General features: G+C 37.0%; 1 protein-coding gene and 1 long non-coding RNA gene across 3 annotated transcripts in view; both read left to right on the forward strand.

Moving 5' to 3' along the window:
* The first annotated feature begins 2,437 nt into the window (after nucleotides 1-2,437).
* On the forward strand, nucleotides 2,438-15,464 carry CCNL1 (cyclin L1). Of its 2 annotated transcripts, XM_027061547.2 has the most exons (11): nucleotides 2,457-3,206; nucleotides 3,505-3,579; nucleotides 4,022-4,131; nucleotides 9,719-9,839; nucleotides 10,932-10,996; nucleotides 12,739-12,838; nucleotides 12,943-13,047; nucleotides 13,142-13,283; nucleotides 13,519-13,630; nucleotides 13,752-13,850; nucleotides 14,563-15,464. In XM_027061547.2, exons 1-11 carry the CDS (start codon nucleotides 2,904-2,906, stop codon nucleotides 14,909-14,911), a joined length of 1,581 nt encoding a protein of 526 aa, XP_026917348.1. In that variant the 5' UTR covers nucleotides 2,457-2,903; the 3' UTR covers nucleotides 14,912-15,464. The 2 variants fall into 2 exon arrangements, 1 of the variants encoding a protein (XP_026917348.1); XR_008297874.1 differs by lacking the exons at nucleotides 13,142-13,283; nucleotides 13,519-13,630; nucleotides 13,752-13,850; nucleotides 14,563-15,464 and having other exon boundaries at nucleotides 2,438-3,206; nucleotides 11,236-12,838; nucleotides 12,943-12,992.
* A 1,692-nt stretch (nucleotides 15,465-17,156) lies between these two features.
* LOC128315260 (uncharacterized) overlaps nucleotides 17,157-19,888 on the forward strand; it is a 10,436-nt gene continuing 7,704 nt past the window's right edge. The window contains exon 1 of the long non-coding RNA XR_008297889.1: nucleotides 17,157-17,453. This is a non-coding gene — a long non-coding RNA (uncharacterized LOC128315260). The remainder of the gene's footprint in view (nucleotides 17,454-19,888) is intronic.

Consider the following 19,888-nt stretch of genomic DNA (forward strand, 5'->3'; position numbering starts at 1 on the left):
ACAAAAAACTCAATCATGTACCTTCCTAATGGAACTCTCTCACTTGCCTCAATGCACTTCTACTAATGCTTTCATACAATTAAAACATATGCTTTACTAGTCCCAGGTCTAGAACTTTTATAACTCTGAATAGGTCTTAGTCTTTCTACATTTTAATGTTTATGTTTTGGAAGTAGGTATATGGAAAAACAAACTTTCTTCAAAATAATTTAGAAATAACATAACAATTTTCTAAACTATGATTTATCTAGAATTTGACCCTGAAAAGGATAATCATAATTTTTTTAACCCCTATCCTTAGACAACCTTGTGGAGCAGAACCACTAGACCTATTGCTTTCCATCCTATGGATTAGTCATGGATTTAAAAAAAAATTAAAATTAAAAATAACATCAGTTTGATGAATTAATGCTAAGCAAATAAAATGTTGGCCCACCTCCTCTACCACCTTTTTTGATGCTAAAGGGATGAACAGTGAAAATACTCCTCTCTATTGGACATAATTTGGGGGTACAGTCCGAGGAAGTGGGAAATAGGCCCAAGTGTGGAATGATCTGGGTGTTTCTGCTCTTCTGGAAATGAATGTCAGACACAGGAAGGAGGTGGGGAGCAGAAAGGTCTACTGGGATAAGATATCAGGAATAGAAAAGGAACCCCATCTCCTCCCATAACTCCCTCCTACACTTGTGAGTTTTTAAAAATCATGGATCTAGAGAGTAAAAACATATTATAAAATATATCAAGACATCAACAAGTCAGTTTATTGGCAGCATATTGAAGAGGTATGGTGGAAGACCCTCTACAGAGGAATAAATTTCCATTAAGAAATATCTTAAAAATAAATTATATTACTCTCAAGTCATTATAAATACAGGTGGTGATTTCACTGAAACTTTATGTTTCAATGAATCATGTTACCAATTACCCTTTTTTAGTTTGAAATAATTGAAAACTCACAAAAAGTTGCAAAAATAGCAGAGTTCCATGTATCATTGATCCAAACTTCCAAAACACTATCTTACATAACCATAGTAGGTTATCAGAACCAGAAAAACAGCGTACCATTAAATAGTTTTTAAAGATTTCAAAGTTTATTAATATTATTTTTAAATGACTTCTGAATATTGGGTAGGGAAGTTTCCCTGGAAGCAGACTAGTCATAAAGGTCAAGGAGGGGTGCCTGGGTGGCTCCTCAGTTAAGCTTCTGACTTTGGCTCAAGTCACATGATTCGTGAGTTCAAGCCCCATATCAGGCTTGCTGCTGTCAGCATGGAACCCACTCTGGATTGTCCCCTTTTTATCTGCTCCTCTCCAGCTATCTCTCTCTCAAAAATAAATAAACACTAAAAAAAAAAAAAAAAAAAGTTAAAATCAGAGAGTTTAAGTGCTTTAGCCAGAACCTGAATTACACTCCATTGGAGTAGTATTTCTTAGCCCTGGCTGAACATTGGATAGGCAAAATCCACACACTGGCTGAGCCCACCCTAAATTAATTACATCAACCTCTATAAGGTTGGCAAGGCTGAAGGTAAGGCTCAAGCATCAATATGTTTTCAAAACTCAGAAGATTCTAATTCACAGCCAGGGTTCAGAACTATTCATATAAGGATTTACCAAATAAAATCGATGTAATGCGTTTTTAAAGATGAGGTTTCTGAATATGTTTTGCTTTAATGACATCACTGACAAATACTGAAATGTATTCAAACTTCCTTTGTTCTGAAGATCCAAGTTTCAATGCACTTTTCACAATTTAACAGAGTAAGCCTTAAACCCGAGCTATGAATAGAAAGATAATGGGATTTCTCATCTCTAGCCTAACGTATCATTGGTTCAAGTGTGGGATAAAAAGATAGTTGGAATAAACCAAGATCTACTCATTTACTCCCAACTCCAGACTCTACCTGTTCCTATCAGTATCACTGTTTTTACTTCAAACATGAGGAAATTTCAGGAATCGCTAGCTAAAATCCCAGAAGAAACACAAATGAGATTTATTTCTTCCATTCTGCCTAATTGTAGTAACCAACATGGATACATTGACCCCTGGACATAATCAAATTATCTCTGTAAAGTTCTCGCCCTATTTTTGGAAATTAGGGATTTTCCAGATTACGGGGGCCCTGTCACTGGCTCAGGCCAGAGTTTCAGAAGCTAACAGGCGAAAGCAGCCGCTCTCCTTGTCGTTACGAAGCCTTAGTCTTACTTGAATACCAGGGGGAATTACATGCTCATCGTAGAGCTTTTTCGGGGAACCAATGTAGTTCACATTAGTGTTTTCTAAAAATACTGTACGGCAGTCCTCTCCACATTCCTCGCGGATCACTTTAAATCACAAATTAGTCTGCACACATCACAGTAACCGCTCCTACCCGCCAATGAGGGCAAAGGTCGGCCCTAAACTCCTCTTGTACACGCTGACTCTGCGCCGCGCAAATGCTAAAAGTTAGAAGGGCGAGACAGAAGCAGAGAGACGCAGGTCCTTGACAAATTACCGAAATCGCGCAGACATTATAGCAAAATTCTGCCAACTCTAACTTGGGGATAAAGTTCCCTTATTATTCTCGTGGCTAATAATATTAAAAACGCGGCGACTGAGACCTGTTTTTAGCTAAACAGACGACCTCCTGGACCACTCCGTGGCCCCAGCAGAGAGGTCATCAGGTGACAAAGGCGGCACTCCTCACTCCGGCCTCTGCTCGCGGGCGGCGCAGGCCTAGGCGAGGCCTGAAGGGACTAGTTGGCGCGCACCAGCCGGGCGTGGTGACGTCAGGGCGGAAGCGCACGCTGCGTGAAGCGGCCCAGAATCAGGCGGTCACGGGAATATCCGTCGCGCCGAGGACGCTGGTTAGTCTCGCTCTGGGTTCCGGCTGCGTTGGGCGTGCGTGCAGCTCGCTGAGACTATGGCGTCCGGGCCTCACCCGACCGCGACCGCTGCCGCCGCCGCCTCGTCGGCCGCCCCGAGTGCGGGCGGCTCTAGCTCCGGGACGACGACCACGACGACGACTACGACGGGAGGGATCCTGATCGGCGACCGCCTGTACTCGGAAGTTTCGCTCACCATCGACCACTCGCTGATTCCGGAGGAGCGGCTCTCCCCTACCCCGTCTATGCAGGACGGGCTCGACCTGCCCAGCGAGACCGACTTGCGCATCCTGGGCTGCGAGCTCATCCAAGCCGCCGGCATTCTCCTCCGGTTGCCGCAGGTCAGTGCTTCGGCCCCGGGCCGGCCCAGCGCGCTTCTCCCCGCTGTCCCTTCCGCTGCATCCCGGTACCCGGGTGTCTCGGCAGGGTGGGGATGCCTCCTCGGGCTCTCCAGCCACAGGCCCCAGCCGGATCCCGGGCGTGTCGAGGGTGGGAGGGCGCCAAGGCGAAAGGAGGACCCGGCAGCGAACAGTTCGCGGCGGGAGGGGGAGGGGGAGAGAGCGGCGGCACAAAATGGCGGCGGCGCCTGGTGCGGGCCCGCCTGACCCCTGCGCTTCCGTTCTTCTCTCTTGTCTGCAGGTGGCGATGGCAACGGGGCAGGTGTTGTTTCATCGTTTTTTCTACTCCAAGTCTTTCGTCAAACACAGTTTCGAGGTAAGCGCTGCGGGGGCGGGTGAAAAGGGATTTCTTCATCCGGAAACGAGGAGGAGGGGGTAGTGTCTCCACCCAGTTTTTCTAAAAAGGGAGTGGTTAGTTTAGGCCTTTGTACCTAGTTCTCACCCACGAGAAGTAGACTTTTGGAATGTGTTTTAAAACTATAAAGCTTCTCTTGAGCCCATGTGCTGTCATCAAAAACCACAATTTTCAATCAAATTTAATTAAGATTAGTTAAGTATTAAAAAAAAAAGCATAGTAGCAGCGTATCTGGTATGCCTATGGGGAGTAGAAATGTGCGTCGTACTCTATTTCACCAAAAGTCCCAGTTGTGTCCTGAAATTCTCCCATCAGAATAAGTTGTTTAGACTTTGAAAGAGGCTTTCCTATTTGATAGTGTTGTAGTCTAACAATTTTTTTATTGGATTATGGGTTCTTTCAGATTGTTGCCATGGCTTGTATTAATCTTGCATCAAAAATTGAAGAAGCACCTAGAAGAATAAGAGATGTGATTAATGTATTTCACCACCTACGCCAGTTAAGAGGAAAAAGGTAAGATTGGCATTATTGAACACAGTGTTTCTTGCTGCTACTGCATTGTGCACCAGTCATCAACTCAAAACATTCTTTCTTCTCAAAACTGATGCAAAGGAAAACCGGCTTTAATTTAGGTGTTAAAATTCACATAGGAGCTAACTAATACTTAATTTGAAAAAAAAAAAAAAACACAATTAACCAGCTATCTAAAGTTTGTAGAGGCAGTTGCATTTATGGACAATCCTAACAGTGCTGTGAAGCCAGTCCTGTGGTTTAAGATTAAACAAGAAAGGGAATACGTTTGGCTCAAGTGTGAGTGTATTCTGTAAGTTATTTTCCTCCCTCCCCTCTTGGAAGACTGAAGGTTGGAAGTGTAAACACTGCAGTTCAAGTTAATATTGTGGCAAAGTTTTGTGTAGATCATGTTTTTCTACGCGAAGTCCCAGTTAATTCTTTATCAATTGAGGTTGGCTTTTGTTAGAATACTTCTCAACATTGAACTACGATATATCGCATAATACCGGATCTGAAAGGACTGCAGGATAAAGGTTGAAGTTTGAAGTCAAAGGGATTACACAGGTATTTTGTTTTGGTCAGATACAGTATCAGTGAGTGGGGTAGAGAAATAACTATTGGGTTACATTTAGATAAGGACTGTTTTTATTTGATCTTGTAAGAAGAAAATAGAAACCAAATAGTGTCTTGGAGATTTTGTGGCTACGTGACAACACTTTGTGTGGACCTATGGGTTCATGAGAGGCAGTGCAAAAAGTTTTAGTTGCAGGCTTCCTGCATCTAGAGGTGACTTCTAGTACATCCTGCAGAAGGATACACTTGGCATAGATTAGTTCTGTGTTCACTTCTTAAGAAATTGTGGTGATGTTAGATAAACTTGTACTGAGTTTGAAAGGAAGTTAGTTTTAAAAGGATTTTAAGTTGTTGGGGTTGGGTGTCAGTGCCAAATTAGTATCCTACATGCGTGGGCTTTATTGGCTGAATCAATAAGTTGTCAGTAATGGAACTATCCAGAGACATAGTAAAGTAACCTTTAGTTAGAAAGTCTGAGCCATTGCTATCCAGATAGTTTCCACAGCATTTTTTCAGTTTTCTTACGTTCTTTTTTCCTCCATCTTTTCTCATTTACCCTAACCACGTCCAGGGACAGACTAATATTTTATTTTAAACTATCCTTTAGCTGGTGAGGAATCCCTGGAAATTGGGAAGATTTCAAATTGGTATTTAGTGTGGTCTGAGCTAAAATTTGTTTTTAGATATTTAGTGGACTCTTCAGTGTGTTTAAAACAAATTGACAGTAATTAAAAGGCTTTTAATCCGAGGATTCAGTGTTTGCTTAAAGGAGTTTTCGGTCTGTATTCTTTGAACCATTGAGCCAACTGTTGTATTGTAACTTAACAATGATTATCTACTTTGAACTTTTTCTATGAGACTTAGAGTATTCTTCCTTGAGATCAGAGTAGGTCTTCTTAACTATACAAACTTTGGAATTTAAAACATCTCACCTGACTGTTGCGCCTGATGTAATAGTGTGTTTTTGGTCATTATTACAGAGAAATTGACTTTGTCTCAATCTTACAAGTCTGATTGTAGCATGAAATTTAAAAGGAGTTGTTAATTGCATGGAAGCCTTTTTTTTAAAGCAGGATGTAAAAGTGTTTCTATGCATATTACAAGTTTACTCAGACACGTAACTTGTATATGTTATTAACTTCAACTCTTTTTTCCCTTGCAACCGACTATACAGCGACCAGCTACATTTACCAAAGCCTGGGTGATGTGGAGTGGTACATAGAGATGAAGCTGTCGTCATGGCAACAGTGAGTGAAGTATCGAAAATCCCCAAGGAGAAGCCAGTGCTCTGAGAATAGGTCACTGGAATCGGGGACTAACAGGTTGGCCACTGGTGAACCATTTAGAAAAACTCCTGTTTCTTGTTATAAGCTTTTGTCTTTGCTGTCCAAGTTATTAGAAACTACAGCTTGGTGTGTTTTTATCTAGAGTAGTGCCATTAGAAAGTATTGTTGGTATTCCATTTTAGTTAGATAAATAGTATATCAGTTTAATGATGCTGTTTTAATCTGGTTTATGCATAGCTTTAAGTTGTAGTCTGATCTTGGTAATGACAGACGACGCATCATTTTTGTAGCCTTTAGGTCATTGTTTTTCAGTCCTGGTTACACATAAGAATCACCAGAGGAGCTTTTAGAAAGTATCAATGCCCAAGTCCTGTCCTGGATTATTTCTCCCTCCCCCCTTCAATTTTTCTGTAGTTTCATAATTGCCTTCTAAGGTCAGAACAAATGGCTGAATTGAAAGAGAAAATTGCTTGTTCATTTCATTAGTTTCTGATTTTAATTTGTTTTTGAGATGCAGCATATTTCCAGACAATTAAGCATTTTCTGTAATTTTAAGGAGCCCACATGTATACCTGAATGCTTGCCTAAAGACAAATATTCAGACTGATGCAACCATTCATTGGTGAATATGGTGTGGTATTTTCAGCAGGTATATAGATCATAGACAAGAACTGGAAGTCTTAAGTGGTCTTGTCATTTAGTCCAACCTCCCTCAGTTTATTTCGGTGGTTGTAAAGGTAGTGGCCTTCAGTTGGCTTAAACACTGCTAGAGGAGGAATATTCCCTTGGAGTAGGCGTTACAACTTTGTGTATATTGAACAACAATCTGGCTCCTCATAAACTAAATCTCATTTTAGTGTAGTCTCTCGAAGAACTAAGTCCAAATTTTCTAGGTTCTTGTACCACACAAGTGAGACTAACCATGTTTGGATATCCTGTTGAATTTTTTTCTGTTAAGTCGTATTTCAACTAAATCATGTTAAAGGAAAAATTGTTATTCTAAGAGACGAAATAAACTTCCAGTGACCAAAGCCCAAGATTTCCTATTAAGACTAAAATTTGAAAATTGTTCTTTTCATGTAAATTTAATTTTAAAAATCTGATAAAAAAGCAGGGGAGGTAGAGTTTAGTTTGTTGGTGATGAAAATTATTTTTTCTCTGAATAGGTAATTTTTTTTTTAAGAGATTTAGAATATCACCTCCTGAAACTTACTGGAAAGTTTACTTAATTGAAGATGAAGAAATTCTAGCAAGCTTCAATTCAACTTTATGTGCTTGCTGCCCTAGACAGTACTAATTGATAAATTGTTACTGTAAGTAAGGAAACCACCTGTTTAGACAGTTTCCTTTAATCTTTTCTTGCTGACTTATGGAAACATTTTTCTATTTCTGATACAAATTCTGATACAAAATAATCCTTTTATGGTAGTTGTAAATTACATGCTCATTGAGCCTTTCTTGATTTAAAACCAGTTTTTAACAAAATGAAAGTGTCAGATTATATATCTACAAAGTTACCTTCCAAAACCACTAGTAGAAGGCCTAAGCAAGAATTTGAGTATATAGGTGAATTACACTAAATAATGGGTTTGGTTTCCTTAATTGGTTTTGGTGTTGGGACTTTGACATACATAAAAAGGAAAGTAAAAATTGTGGCAGAATAGATGGAAAGTAACAATTCATTTAATGAATTAATTCATTTAATTCAATTAATGAATAAGCCTGATTTGGGGATCAGATAATAGCCATTATTGAGACAAGTGTGTAGTTGGTTAGTTGCAGGAAAAGTGAGTTTTAACACAATTTGAAGGCAGCTGTTAAAGCAAGCTTAGTAAGAGGTATAGATTAGTTTGATCAACAAAATGGGGGGAAATGAGACAAAACTACTTTTATAAATTTATTTTTAGGATTTTAATGGTGCAGTTTACAGTCTGAATTGCAGGGAGTAAAGAGTTAGTGGCAGGCCACTATAAAACTGGGGATATTCTACGTCCTGATACCTGTTGAAGGAGGGCCATCAGATAACTGGTTATGAGAGTCAGAGGTGTGGATTTGACTTTTTTCCAAACTTCTTGTAATAATGATAAAACCTGAAAAATTACAAACCTTAAGATTTTGGGGTTATATTTTCATGTGTACTTTGATTGCTCTGAAGTTAATTTTTTCCCCAAAGAGTATTTAACTTGTAGCCTATTGTCCTGATAAAGTAGATTCATTGTTATATTTTTATATTAGAAGTCTGTCCCCTGTCCAGTTGGTGGCCTCATTCCTCACACTTCTCATAGCTATAATAGGAATCGAACAGAGTGAAGGCCATTTTCAGCATTGTTAATTTAAGTAAGCTAGTTTCCATCTTGTCAGATTTGCCAACTTTTTTGTTTAGTGTATTTTGATAAAAATCATACACTATCAAATAATTTGAAATAGTCTAATAAGCATTCTTATTGCTGTAATTTTAGATGGGACGAAGGAAGGAAACTGAAAAGATGTTTAGATAATATGTCACTGCAGGGTAGTTAATGTAGCTCATTTCAGATTGTTTTCTAATATTCAAGTGGATGTATTTAAAATACAATCTTACATATTTCTGGATTTGGCGTACATGATAAAATGAGTTGTGAGTGGTGATATTCAGAATGACCTTTTTTTAAAACCAGATGTGTTCTGCCAGAGCAAAAACTCTTGAATCTTTTGGCTGAAATGAATTCAGTACGGGGAAACATTTTTTTTAAATGTTCTCTCCCTATATATACACCATATAATCACGTCTTAATGAAAATGTATTTCTTATTGGCTCTAAAAACGTCAAACAAAGGACAATGGGAAATGAAAGTCCACAAGTTCTCCATAAGAAACCAGTTTCGAATTTAAGACTTAAATCAGATAGTCTTTTAATTGAAAATGCTATTTCCTAAGCATTGAACCACTGAGACATAGCTTTCTGCATTATAACCTTTGAAGCTATCAAAATTTAGTCTGGCACAGAGACCTTGAGTGTTCTGATTCCCTCATCATGGTCTTCCCTTCTCTTTTAAATTGCATTCTAAAGAGTATTGCCTGGTAACTACAACTCAGACCAAATTTAAGCCTGTTTTTTATTGATCGCTTCTAGTTTTGAATCTTTTATTTATGTAATTGAGCTGAAATTTTAGTTTTCATATTTTCTTTAACAGAGACGGATTCTTAGAATAAATTTGTTTAGGCAAATTGTCCATTTAGGGGACTCTGAATTAGCTACCTACCATTTTTTTCCCCACTTTATACTTTGGCCATAAATTAGCCAAGAGTTGATAGTTTAGAAAATGAATTAAATCATTATAATCTTATGAAGTCTTTATAGTAAATATTTTCAATAACACATTAGTTTTGTCACTGGAAAAAATCTGTGGAGACTAATGAGGTTTGTGATGATAAATCAACCATTTAACTCTATTATACATATACACCTAAAAGATAATCATGAAAAAAACAACAAAGGATACATGTAAGTATTAGAATGAATTTTTCACTCCAGGGTTGAGTTAGTTCCTATAGAAACCTAGTTTAGAAAGTGTATGTTTAATTAGCATAACTTGGACAGCACAAGATTAATGCTTTAACTTGTTTGCAGGAGTTTAAAAAGCTGGTTTCTGTTGCCAATAGTTGGTTGGAAGGGAAAATGGAGATGCCACAAATACAATTTTTTGGATGTGCAAAACAGTTTTGATTTTATTTCTTACAAACTATAGGACTCCAAGCCCCCTGATCCTTGATCAGAACTACATTAACACCAAAAATCAAGTTATCAAGGCAGAGAGAAGGGTGCTAAAGGAGTTGGGATTTTGTGTTCATGTCAAGCATCCCCATAAGGTGAGTTGTAGAGTGCAGAGATTACACTCGTAAGTATTAGGGTCTTTCTAAAACTGCATCTTACATGAATTTATATTATGGTTATTTTTGAGAGTTAACCTTGGTTTTTAAAAAGCATCCTTCAGGTTATTGAAATTTATCAGAAAGTAGGAGTCAAAAAGACTTGGGTTCAGATCTCCACCCTTCATCGTGTGGGCATAGATAAGTTGTTTTTTGCCTCTGTGGTTAACCCAGTTTCCCTAGCCAGAAAACAGATTGTGAAATAACCTTATTCCAAAGAGGAAATAATATACATGTGCAAAAGTACCTGGAATGCTGTCACACAGTAAAATGTTCAAAGCATAGTGGCTGCTCGCTGTCTGAATATTTATTTCTTCAGTATCTCTTAGCTTACATATGATCATCATAATAGCCCACTGGTTACCATATGGGTGCTCTGGGGATAGGACTTTCTGTGAGAGAAGTTTGTCTTTGCCATTAGCTCTTGGACTTTGGCAAATATCCCTGTTCCTCGGATGCTACATCTTCAAGATTGTAAAATTAGAATGATTGATAATAAAGGTCCAGGAAGATTTGACCTGAACTGTAGTGAAACTGTTGATAATGTAGTTTTTATTTATCACACTTTAGTGTAATAAGCTTCACTGTAGAAATACTGTTTGATTACTTAATTGTAATATCCACTGTATTACATAATATGATCATATGCATTGTGTAGCATTAAAAACATACAGTCTGTAGGATTTTTGGACATGTAGAATTGTACCCTGGGAAATTAAGTGAAATAACCTCATACCATAGTGCCTGTCACATAGTAAGGTGTTCATGGAGAAATTAGGTATTTTTTTTTTTAATTGATTTCGCTCATTTTTCCTGTGCAATTTTGGATCATACTTCTAATTTTTATGGAATCTAGTGGCATAAATAACCCACACCGACTGCCTATGTGTTATAGGTTGGTCTGTATTATCTATGCAGTTGTAGAAGAGATAAAACTTGCACCTAACATTTCAATTACTTATATTCATTGAACTCTGTATTCTGAAAGAACCACTGATTTGCTAAATTGAGTTTTTTTCCCTTGTCCTTCAGATCATTGTTATGTATTTACAAGTCTTAGAATGTGAACGTAATCAAACCCTGGTTCAAACTGCCTGGTAAGTTGCTTTTTTACATTTCTTTCCTAGCCAGGAAAACAGAAGCAGAAATAAAGTAAGTTTCATTTTCCCTTTCCAAAATAATGAGAGGAGTTTGTTTTGGTGCTTTTTGTTTTTTTTGTTTTTTAACCAAAAGGTAAATAATGCTTATTTCTGCTTCCTGTTTTCTTGGCTTGACTAATTGCTTTCAATGGAGAACTCAATTTAACTTTGTTCTTTTTTCTACTCTTTAATTAAAGGGTAGTCCATGATGGTAAGTCATAGAACTCTGCCCTCTGCACTTCAGCCCATGACCTCAGGATGGCCTGATTGGCTGCCCTGCTCTCCAGCCAATCCAGTGCAAGCTCTCATCCGAGATTCACTGAAGTGGTCCATATCCATCTGGCAGCATCTTCTAGTTCTGTCGGGGTGTCAAAAGGATTTGTATATTTGCTTCTAGAAGTAACTATTCAACATGCCTGTGTATATAATGTATACCTGTAACTATCAAAATGAATAGTTCATTTTTGATAGATTTGTTGTCCAGCCATTATGAATTAAATGATTTTTTTTTGTTAGGAGTTTGACGTAGATTTCTGTTTTTAGTATGTATAGCATGGTGTCTACCAAAGGGGAAAGTACAACTTGCAGCTTAAAATGGGCACCATTCCCATTTTGGATGAATTATAGCTGCTGGACTGTTGAGGCAATACTAAAAGAATTACATTTTTAAAAGAGATGTTAATATTGCCATAAGTACTGTAGAACTTGGACTTTTGACATGAAGATGTTTGACTTGGAGGGCTAGTTTATTTTAAGGTGAAACAAGGAATTTGGTCCAGCTACAACTACTTTCTCAAGACTGTTGATGATGTGCAGGACTTAAGTAATTTTCATGTTTTGGACTTAATGACTGCCATGCTTCTTTAGGACTCAGTAAATATCAGTAATACTAGATAAGTCTAATTGCTTTTATAAAATGCATGACATTTTTAATATATGCTCTATAGAACATTTAAGCAGTTTTCATGGATAAGGATTTTTAAGAAGTAGTCTAACCTTTTAAAATAGTTTAACCTTTTAAACAATTTGTGAAATTTCTTTAATACTTTAGGGATATTGTGGGGAGGGTTCACTAATAAAAAAGTCCAGCACTTTATTAACTGAAGTAGTTTATTGCTTTTGTTTGTACTTAGTCACAAAAAAGGTATGTAAACAAGGCTATTCTGTATATTTACTGCTCTTCACTTCCCTACCTAGATTTTCTGAAGTAGCTTAGTTTTCTTAATACAATTTGGTGAGTGCTTACTGAAAATGCCTTTTTACCCCTGTTACAGTATTTTGAGTTTTTGAAAGAACTTGGTTGACACTGCTTTTCATTGTGGATAAAGGAGAGATGGTCAATAATTAATGGCTTGAAGTACTGTTGGAGTGGTTTATCATTTCTGAAATTAGATATGTGAAAATTAACTTTCAAAGCATTGCTTTTCATAGAAATAAAAACTACAGAAGTACTATTTGGGATGATATGGAATTATTTTAAAGGACTTTAGTCACATCTAGGAAAGCTGAAGAATGGTTCCAGTGTTAAATTCTTATCTCTTACTGATTTTTGAGTTGAGTTGTTGTATGCTAGAATATGAGGATATGAATATAAATAAGAGAAGAAAAAAGAATAAAGTAGATTGAGTCTCCAATTTTATGTAAGCCTCGGAAGGACTGGTTTGTTTATGTACAAAGCTTATGGTTGAAATATTTTTCAGGAATTATATGAATGACAGTCTTCGAACCAATGTATTTGTTCGGTTCCAACCAGAGACTATAGCATGTGCTTGCATCTACCTTGCAGCTAGAGCTCTTCAGGTAGGTACATATAGCCTGTAGTCTGCTATAGGATACATCACAAGAGTTAGCAGTTCTAATAAAACCTGAAATTTGTCCTAAACCATTCTGTTTTTATGGTTTAGATTCCATTACCAACTCGTCCCCATTGGTTTCTTCTTTTTGGTACTACAGAAGAGGAAATCCAGGAAATTTGCATAGAAACGCTTAGGCTTTATACCAGAAAAAAGGTAGCTATTTACTTGTGTTTGTGTTAATACTTTTAAGTGTTAAGAGTCTAAACTAGTATAAGGGAGAACTACTAACTTCATTTTCTTCCACCAGCCAAACTATGAATTGTTGGAAAAAGAAGTAGAGAAAAGAAAAGTAGCCTTACAAGAAGCCAAATTAAAAGCAAAGGGATTAAATCCCGATGGAACTCCAGCCCTTTCAACCCTTGGTGGATTTTCCCCAGCCTCTAAACCATGTAAGATATATTCAGAATTGAAATGATTTGGGCACTGAAGATGTGCAGTTATTAGAAAGCTTTAGCATATAACAGTGGCATAGAAACAATGATGTTAGCAAGCAAGAAGCTGTTACCGTTTTCTCTTATGATAGACAAATACTTGAAAGCATGGTGCTCTTGTGTTTCATTTAGAAACAACTTTTTGGCCCTCTATTAAATCCAATAGATAACATGTCTTTGTGTTGTTTTTAAGCATCACCAAGAGAAGTGAAAGCTGAAGAGAAGTCACCAATCTCTGTTAATGTGAAGACAGTCAAGAAAGAACCTGAGGACAGACAACAGGCTTCCAAAAGCCCTTACAATGGGTGAGAGTATATTTGACTTAGAAAACTAGTCTAAGGACTCTTTTATGTGTTTAATTTCTAACACACTGAAAATGTATCTGAAATAATGGTGTGGGTTTTTTTTGTTTGTTTGTTTTTTAAGTGTAAGAAAAGACAGCAAGAGAAGTAGAAACAGCAGGAGTGCAAGTCGATCAAGGTCAAGAACACGATCACGTTCTAGATCACATACTCCAAGAAGACAGTAAGTAAATATTCTCATAGAGAAAGCAGTCTTATTTGGAGTAACGTTGCTGAGTTTTAAGAAAATTGAACATAGTTGGATGTTTTCACAGTTAGGCTAGATTTAGTCTTTTTAACATGAGCTAAATTATGAGAAGTGAGTTTGGAAATTTGCCCTGCCTCTACGTGGCTTTTTCGTTTTGTGGTAGTGTAACTTAAGAACATTCTGTTCTGGTTTTGCCCAGTTTTTGAAGAAGTGTAGGGGCTGGCCACAAAGTGCTATGGAAGGCTATAATATCCTGTCTATAATGTGAAAACAGTCTTTTTGTTTAATTCGAGAATATTAATATTTTATTAATTGTTAATTAACCAGTAATCAAATTGACCAGAGCCAAAGAATCTTCCCTGGCTTTGTAATTAAAATGCTAGCTGCTTGTGTCTGTTCAATGGCTCTTTTGAACATGTGTGAGATACTCAATAAAAAGCATAGCTATCTAGGACACTTTGTAAAAATTACTAATTTTCTCTTTGGAATGTAGACATATGGTACATTTAAGATTTGTGTAATACAGGCTAGCGGGAGCTGGTGAGAGGTGGGTAAATTTAGTGAAAGTTTTCTGTCCGGCCTGTACTGCTACAGGTCAATATTGTTTTTTGAACCTGTTAAAAGCACCACCAAAATAATCTGTTCCCAGCAGAAACTGAATCTAAACCTCAAATTTTTATTGTCTAAGTTATAATAATAGGCGGAGCCGATCTGGAACATACAGCTCAAGATCAAGAAGCAGGTCCCGCAGCCACAGTGAAAGTCCAAGACGACATCATAATCATGGTTCTCCTCACCTTAAGGCCAAGCATACAAGAGAGGATTTAAAAAGTTCAAATAGACATGGTCATAAAAGGAAAAAGTCTCGTTCTCGATCTCAGAGCAAGTCTCGGGATCACTCAGATGCTGCCAAGAAACACAGGCATGAAAGGGGACATCATAGGGACAGGCGTGAAAGATCTCGCTCCTTTGAGAGGTCCCATAAAGGCAAGCACCATGGTGGCAGTCGCTCAGGACATGGCAGGCACAGGCGCTGACTTTCTTCCTTTGAGCCTGCATCAGTTCCTTGTTTTGCCTATTTACAGTGTGATGTATGGACTCATAAAACATTAAAAGGAAATTGATTAGGATTTGATTTCTTAAAGCCCTCTAGGTCTCTAGAAACACTGAGGACATTTTCTTTTGGAAAGAAACTATGTTGTGTTTTTTTTTTTTGTTTTGTTTTTAAGTTTTTGTGGGTGTCTTTTTTGTTTGGGGTTTTTTTTTGGTTGTTTTTAGGGTTTTTGTTTTGTGTTTTGTTTTTTTTGTTTTTTTTTTTTTTTTTTGCACATTAAAATGCCCTAGCAGTATCTAATTGAAAACCATGGTCAGGTTCAATTGTACTTATAGTTGTGTATTGTTTATTGCTATAAGAACTGGAGGTGAGTTCTGTAAAAATGTATCTTATTTTTATACAGATAAAAATTGCAGACACTGTTCTATTTAAGTGGTTATTTGTTTAAATGATGGTGAATACTTTCTTAACACTGGTTTGTCTGCATGTGTAAAGATTTTTACAAGGAAATAAAATACAAATCTTGTTTTTCTAAACTGCTTCAAATATCTTATTTAAATAAATTATTAAACAGAAAAATTTTAATAGTAAAGTGCCTGTACTGATTTTCTGACAAAACCTTTTCTCCATCAGCTATATATATAGTTCAAGATTCTTAAATGCAGTTCTTACCTGCATTGAGAGCTATTCTAAAAGTCTTTGCCTTTATATTTGGAAAAAAAACAATGGGAGTTGTGCAACAATGTAATATTAAATGTTATATTGTAGCATTAAACCAGTCTTCAAGTTGAAACCTATTTGCACATATATAGTACTTAAAATTTGCTTTAAGCTTCTGGTACCATTTAAGTGAGCTGTCCTCTAGAACAAAGTCAAAACTTTTAACATAATGGTATATCAGACCCAACTGTTAAACATTAAAGGTTTTCTTTAATTTAGACAGTGAAGATTTTATCTAGGCTAGGAGGATTGAATAATAAAATGAGGCCCCCCGGACTTGGCTAGCTGAAAAAAGTAAAATCTGACCATAAAGTAAATCAAGTTTTGTTGAAAAAGTCAGAAGTCCTATATCCAAATGAATACATTTTTAATATGCATATTGACAGTTATTTTACCAATAATTTGGAAGTGAATTTAGAAGGCCATATAGGATTTCATTATTTTATAGTTATATTAAGTTTTCCATTAATTTTTTTTTAACACTTGATTACGTGGCCACTAGACCTGGGTCTAAATAATTTTTTTGTTTCAAAAAATCAAATATACCCACAAAGATATGAAGATTTACTGCCACTAAGGATGTTTTAAAAAAAAAAAAACAGCTTCTCAAGATGATTCCAAAGACAAACATTCACCACTGGTGAGCAATAGGGCTGAAAAAAGTAGAAAGCCAAACAAGGCAACTACACTGCAAAAGAGAAGACTCATTTGGATTTTAAAATGTTGGGTGTGCTACTTAAATCAGATACATTTGTAAGAACTAATGAGCGTTCTTTCTATATTTGATTTTGTAATACATACTGCTGAGCTAAATAACTTACAAGCCTAAACTACATCCAAACAGGAAACCCATTTATTTTCTTTACAAGACATGCACTGAAGAAAGGCAGAGACAAAAGTCCGTAAAGGCCCTGTTTAAAAAATTAATCTTGAATTTTTACAAGTTTTTAAATTTTTACCTACCTTACCCTTGTTTGGAAAGACCACCACGGGTGAGGTTTGTGAAGATGGAAGATGCAGAGAACACCTGCATGTGGGCTGAGAGCTGTATGTTAGAGGTGGCTTTGTGAGGGTGTCTGTTTCCATGCATCCTAATTTTTGCTTTGTACTACTACTAAGACAGTTTTCTGGGTTTCTGTCAAGAAGTTGACCACTTTACGCTGCTCTGCCTGAATTTAAAAACTTTTTTTTCTAATGTACCAATTTTTGAACTTTTATTAAGGGAAAATTCAAATAGATGTAGTAAAATACCTATCTCTCAGCTCCAGAAATAATGATCAATTCATGGCCAGCCTATCTTGTTCATACCTACCAATTCACCATTCTATTTCCCACCCTTATTATTTGTAAGAAAATACCAGACAACTGATTTCATCCTCAACCATTTGAGACTAAAAAAGGTAAGGACTTGAACACCACCAAAATACTTTTTTTATACTTAAAAAATTAACAATGCCTTGTTTACCCAGTCAGTATCCAGATTTTCCTTACTATCTCTAAGGATTTGTTTTTATAATCACAGACTCCCATCCTTTTCCCCTTGCAATTTAAAAAAATTGGGTCATTTGTCTTAAGGAAATTTTCATATTCTGGGTTTGCTCATTGTAACCCTCTGAAATCACTGGATGTATTTTTCTGTCTCCTGTATTGTAAACCTTGTAGATTTCAACACTTGGCCAGATTCAGATTTGATAACTTTTTTTTTTTTTTTTTTTTTTTTTTTACATAGTGTGAAATTTGGAAGTCTGGGGACCCAGATTATGTGCTATTCTAAACCGTTACTAGACTGCTGCCTCATCCACTAGGTATTTCTTTCAGTTGCCAATTCTTAATCCATTAGTGCTTGTACCTTTGACAGCTTTTTGTATTTCCTGTGTATACGTTCTCTCATTATCTTGTTTTTCCCACTACAGCCCTAAGTCTTAATGCAGACAAGTTGTTAACTTTTTCCTAATGATCCTGATTCTTAATACAAGTCCTTTCATGTTATGGAATGTTAATGTTTGTCCTTTATGACTATCTTAACCCTAAAGGAAGACCAGTGAAATTCTTCATCACCTTTCCATTCTGAAATAGTGATCATCAAAAAGATTACCTTTTAACTGCGGTTCTAACTTTGCTTTATAGTTTTAAATATTGTCAGTGTTACCATCAGTTATTAACAGCATTATTAATGCCCATAACCTGCATCCAAAGCCATATTTAAAAACTTAAAGGTAGCTCATGAAAGTTTCCAAAAACAAGATAATTTCATAATAATATTCACAGTACTAAGAGCCATTTCTTAACATGGGCTGTAACAGATAACTGTGAAGTTCTTTTTTCTTAAAGACCAGAGTTTTCCAAGATTCATGTTAAAATCACAGGCATACTGGGAGCCTAGTTTAACTAGAGAGTGTTCATGGGGTTTGATAAGGAAAACTCCCTTCCCCCACGGGGAAAACTGGAAGGGGAGCAGTATTCATTGTATGGGCCCTGATCCCCTCATGTTCCCTAGAGTAGCTCTGTGTGGCTGACTTTGTAGCCATTTGTCCCGTTTCTCGAATGAAAGAAACATGGACTTGTAGGTCATGTCTGAAATCAAGATATTCCTCTACCAAGGGGATTTGGCAAGTTATTTGGCCCTTGCCCTTACCTCACAGCATTTTGTTAACGTGTGTTAAGCGAGTTCTATTTTTAGCTCTGCAATTCAAAATTAGTATTAGCATCCAAATATTTAGAAGAGTTTGAATTCTACATTTCCTATGAACACCGTTCAAAATACAGCTGTTTCAGAATACTTCATGAAATGAGATCTGATTCTGAACAAGATTTTCATGAAAACACTGGGCCCTTTGATTCCAAGTGTTCTCTGGTTTTGCTGCCTCTGCTTAGTTTAATTCTAACCCAAGTTCAGGAACAGAGCAAATTGCTATCCTGTCTGCTTTTATATGCCATCCAATTCCTTTCCCCTACATCAGCCATCACCTCAACCACATGTGGTTGTAGTGTTTCTATGTATGCCTTTGCTACAATCTCTCAAACAGTAGCTACTGATCTATTTAAAACGTTAATCACATGTTCTTCTAATACATAAAGCTTCCAATGGTTTCACATTTCACTCTGAATAAAATACAAACCCCTGACTCTGGCTGTATGTAATCCAGTCCTTGCCAGCCTCTTCCCTCAACCAACCTTTCTCTTCCTCAAATGTGCACATATCTATTCCTGAGTCTTTTGCCCTTGCCGTCCTTTCTTGCTTCGGAGGCTCTCCCAAATCTTATTTGATAGGCTTCATCATTCAGGTGCCATTCTCTCCACAGGGGGTGCATTCACACCCTAAAATAAGCTCCCCAGACATGTTCTATTCATCATGTTCTATTCCTTAGCACTATTTTTTTTCATAATAACCACTATCTGAAATTACCTGATTTTATCACTTTTACTCATAAGAATATAAGCTTCAAGAAAGCAGAAGAGTGTGGTGTATTCATTATTGTATATTCCTCACCTAATCCTACAACAGTGCCTGACCCATAACAGGGCATGCAACAAATACTGAGAAATGAATGAATTTCAACTGATGCTAATTCTCTGACATTTTAAGCTTTCATCTTTCAAGCATGAGCATGTGTTCTTTATCCAGTTGCCCCTCTGTGAATGTATGTATTCTTTTCACAAGGTTCTAGGTTCCTGGAGCTCACAGTTGAAAGGGGACAGAGACCTATAAACAATGGCCTGGGGTAGCAAACTGGTAGGTCATGGCCAAATCCTAGCTTGCACATGTATCTGGTTTGTGCAATGTTAGTTTTAAATGAACTAACTGGTACAGTTTTTATTGGAAATATTCACATAAAATCCTAAACTTCCAGCTTCTTTTAAAAAAGTTAAAATACATGAGATCTACAATCCCTGGCAGCAACTGACTGGCACCAAGTAGCCCTCTGGTTGGGGTGTGCACATTGTAGTGCATTCCACTTCCTTCCATTCCCTATTCACAACAATGAAGGCAGGTCTTGTTTTGCATTTATCAGTGTGCTGACCATGGTATTTTTCTTGAATCCTGCTCTTTTTGCTCCCTGATATACCTGTCTGGTCTTTGCAGTAGACCCCTAACATCTCAGAGAATAATCCAAGACCTATATAAATCCCACATCTGTGAATGTGGCATAGTATGTATAGGATACTATGTCAATTGAAAATCAGATTATTTACCGTGCCCGGCATCTCTTTACTGGTCAACCAATGATAACCATGGTTA

Source organism: Acinonyx jubatus, chromosome C2 (assembly GCF_027475565.1).
Source record: "Acinonyx jubatus isolate Ajub_Pintada_27869175 chromosome C2, VMU_Ajub_asm_v1.0, whole genome shotgun sequence".
NCBI lineage: Eukaryota > Metazoa > Chordata > Mammalia > Carnivora > Felidae > Acinonyx > Acinonyx jubatus.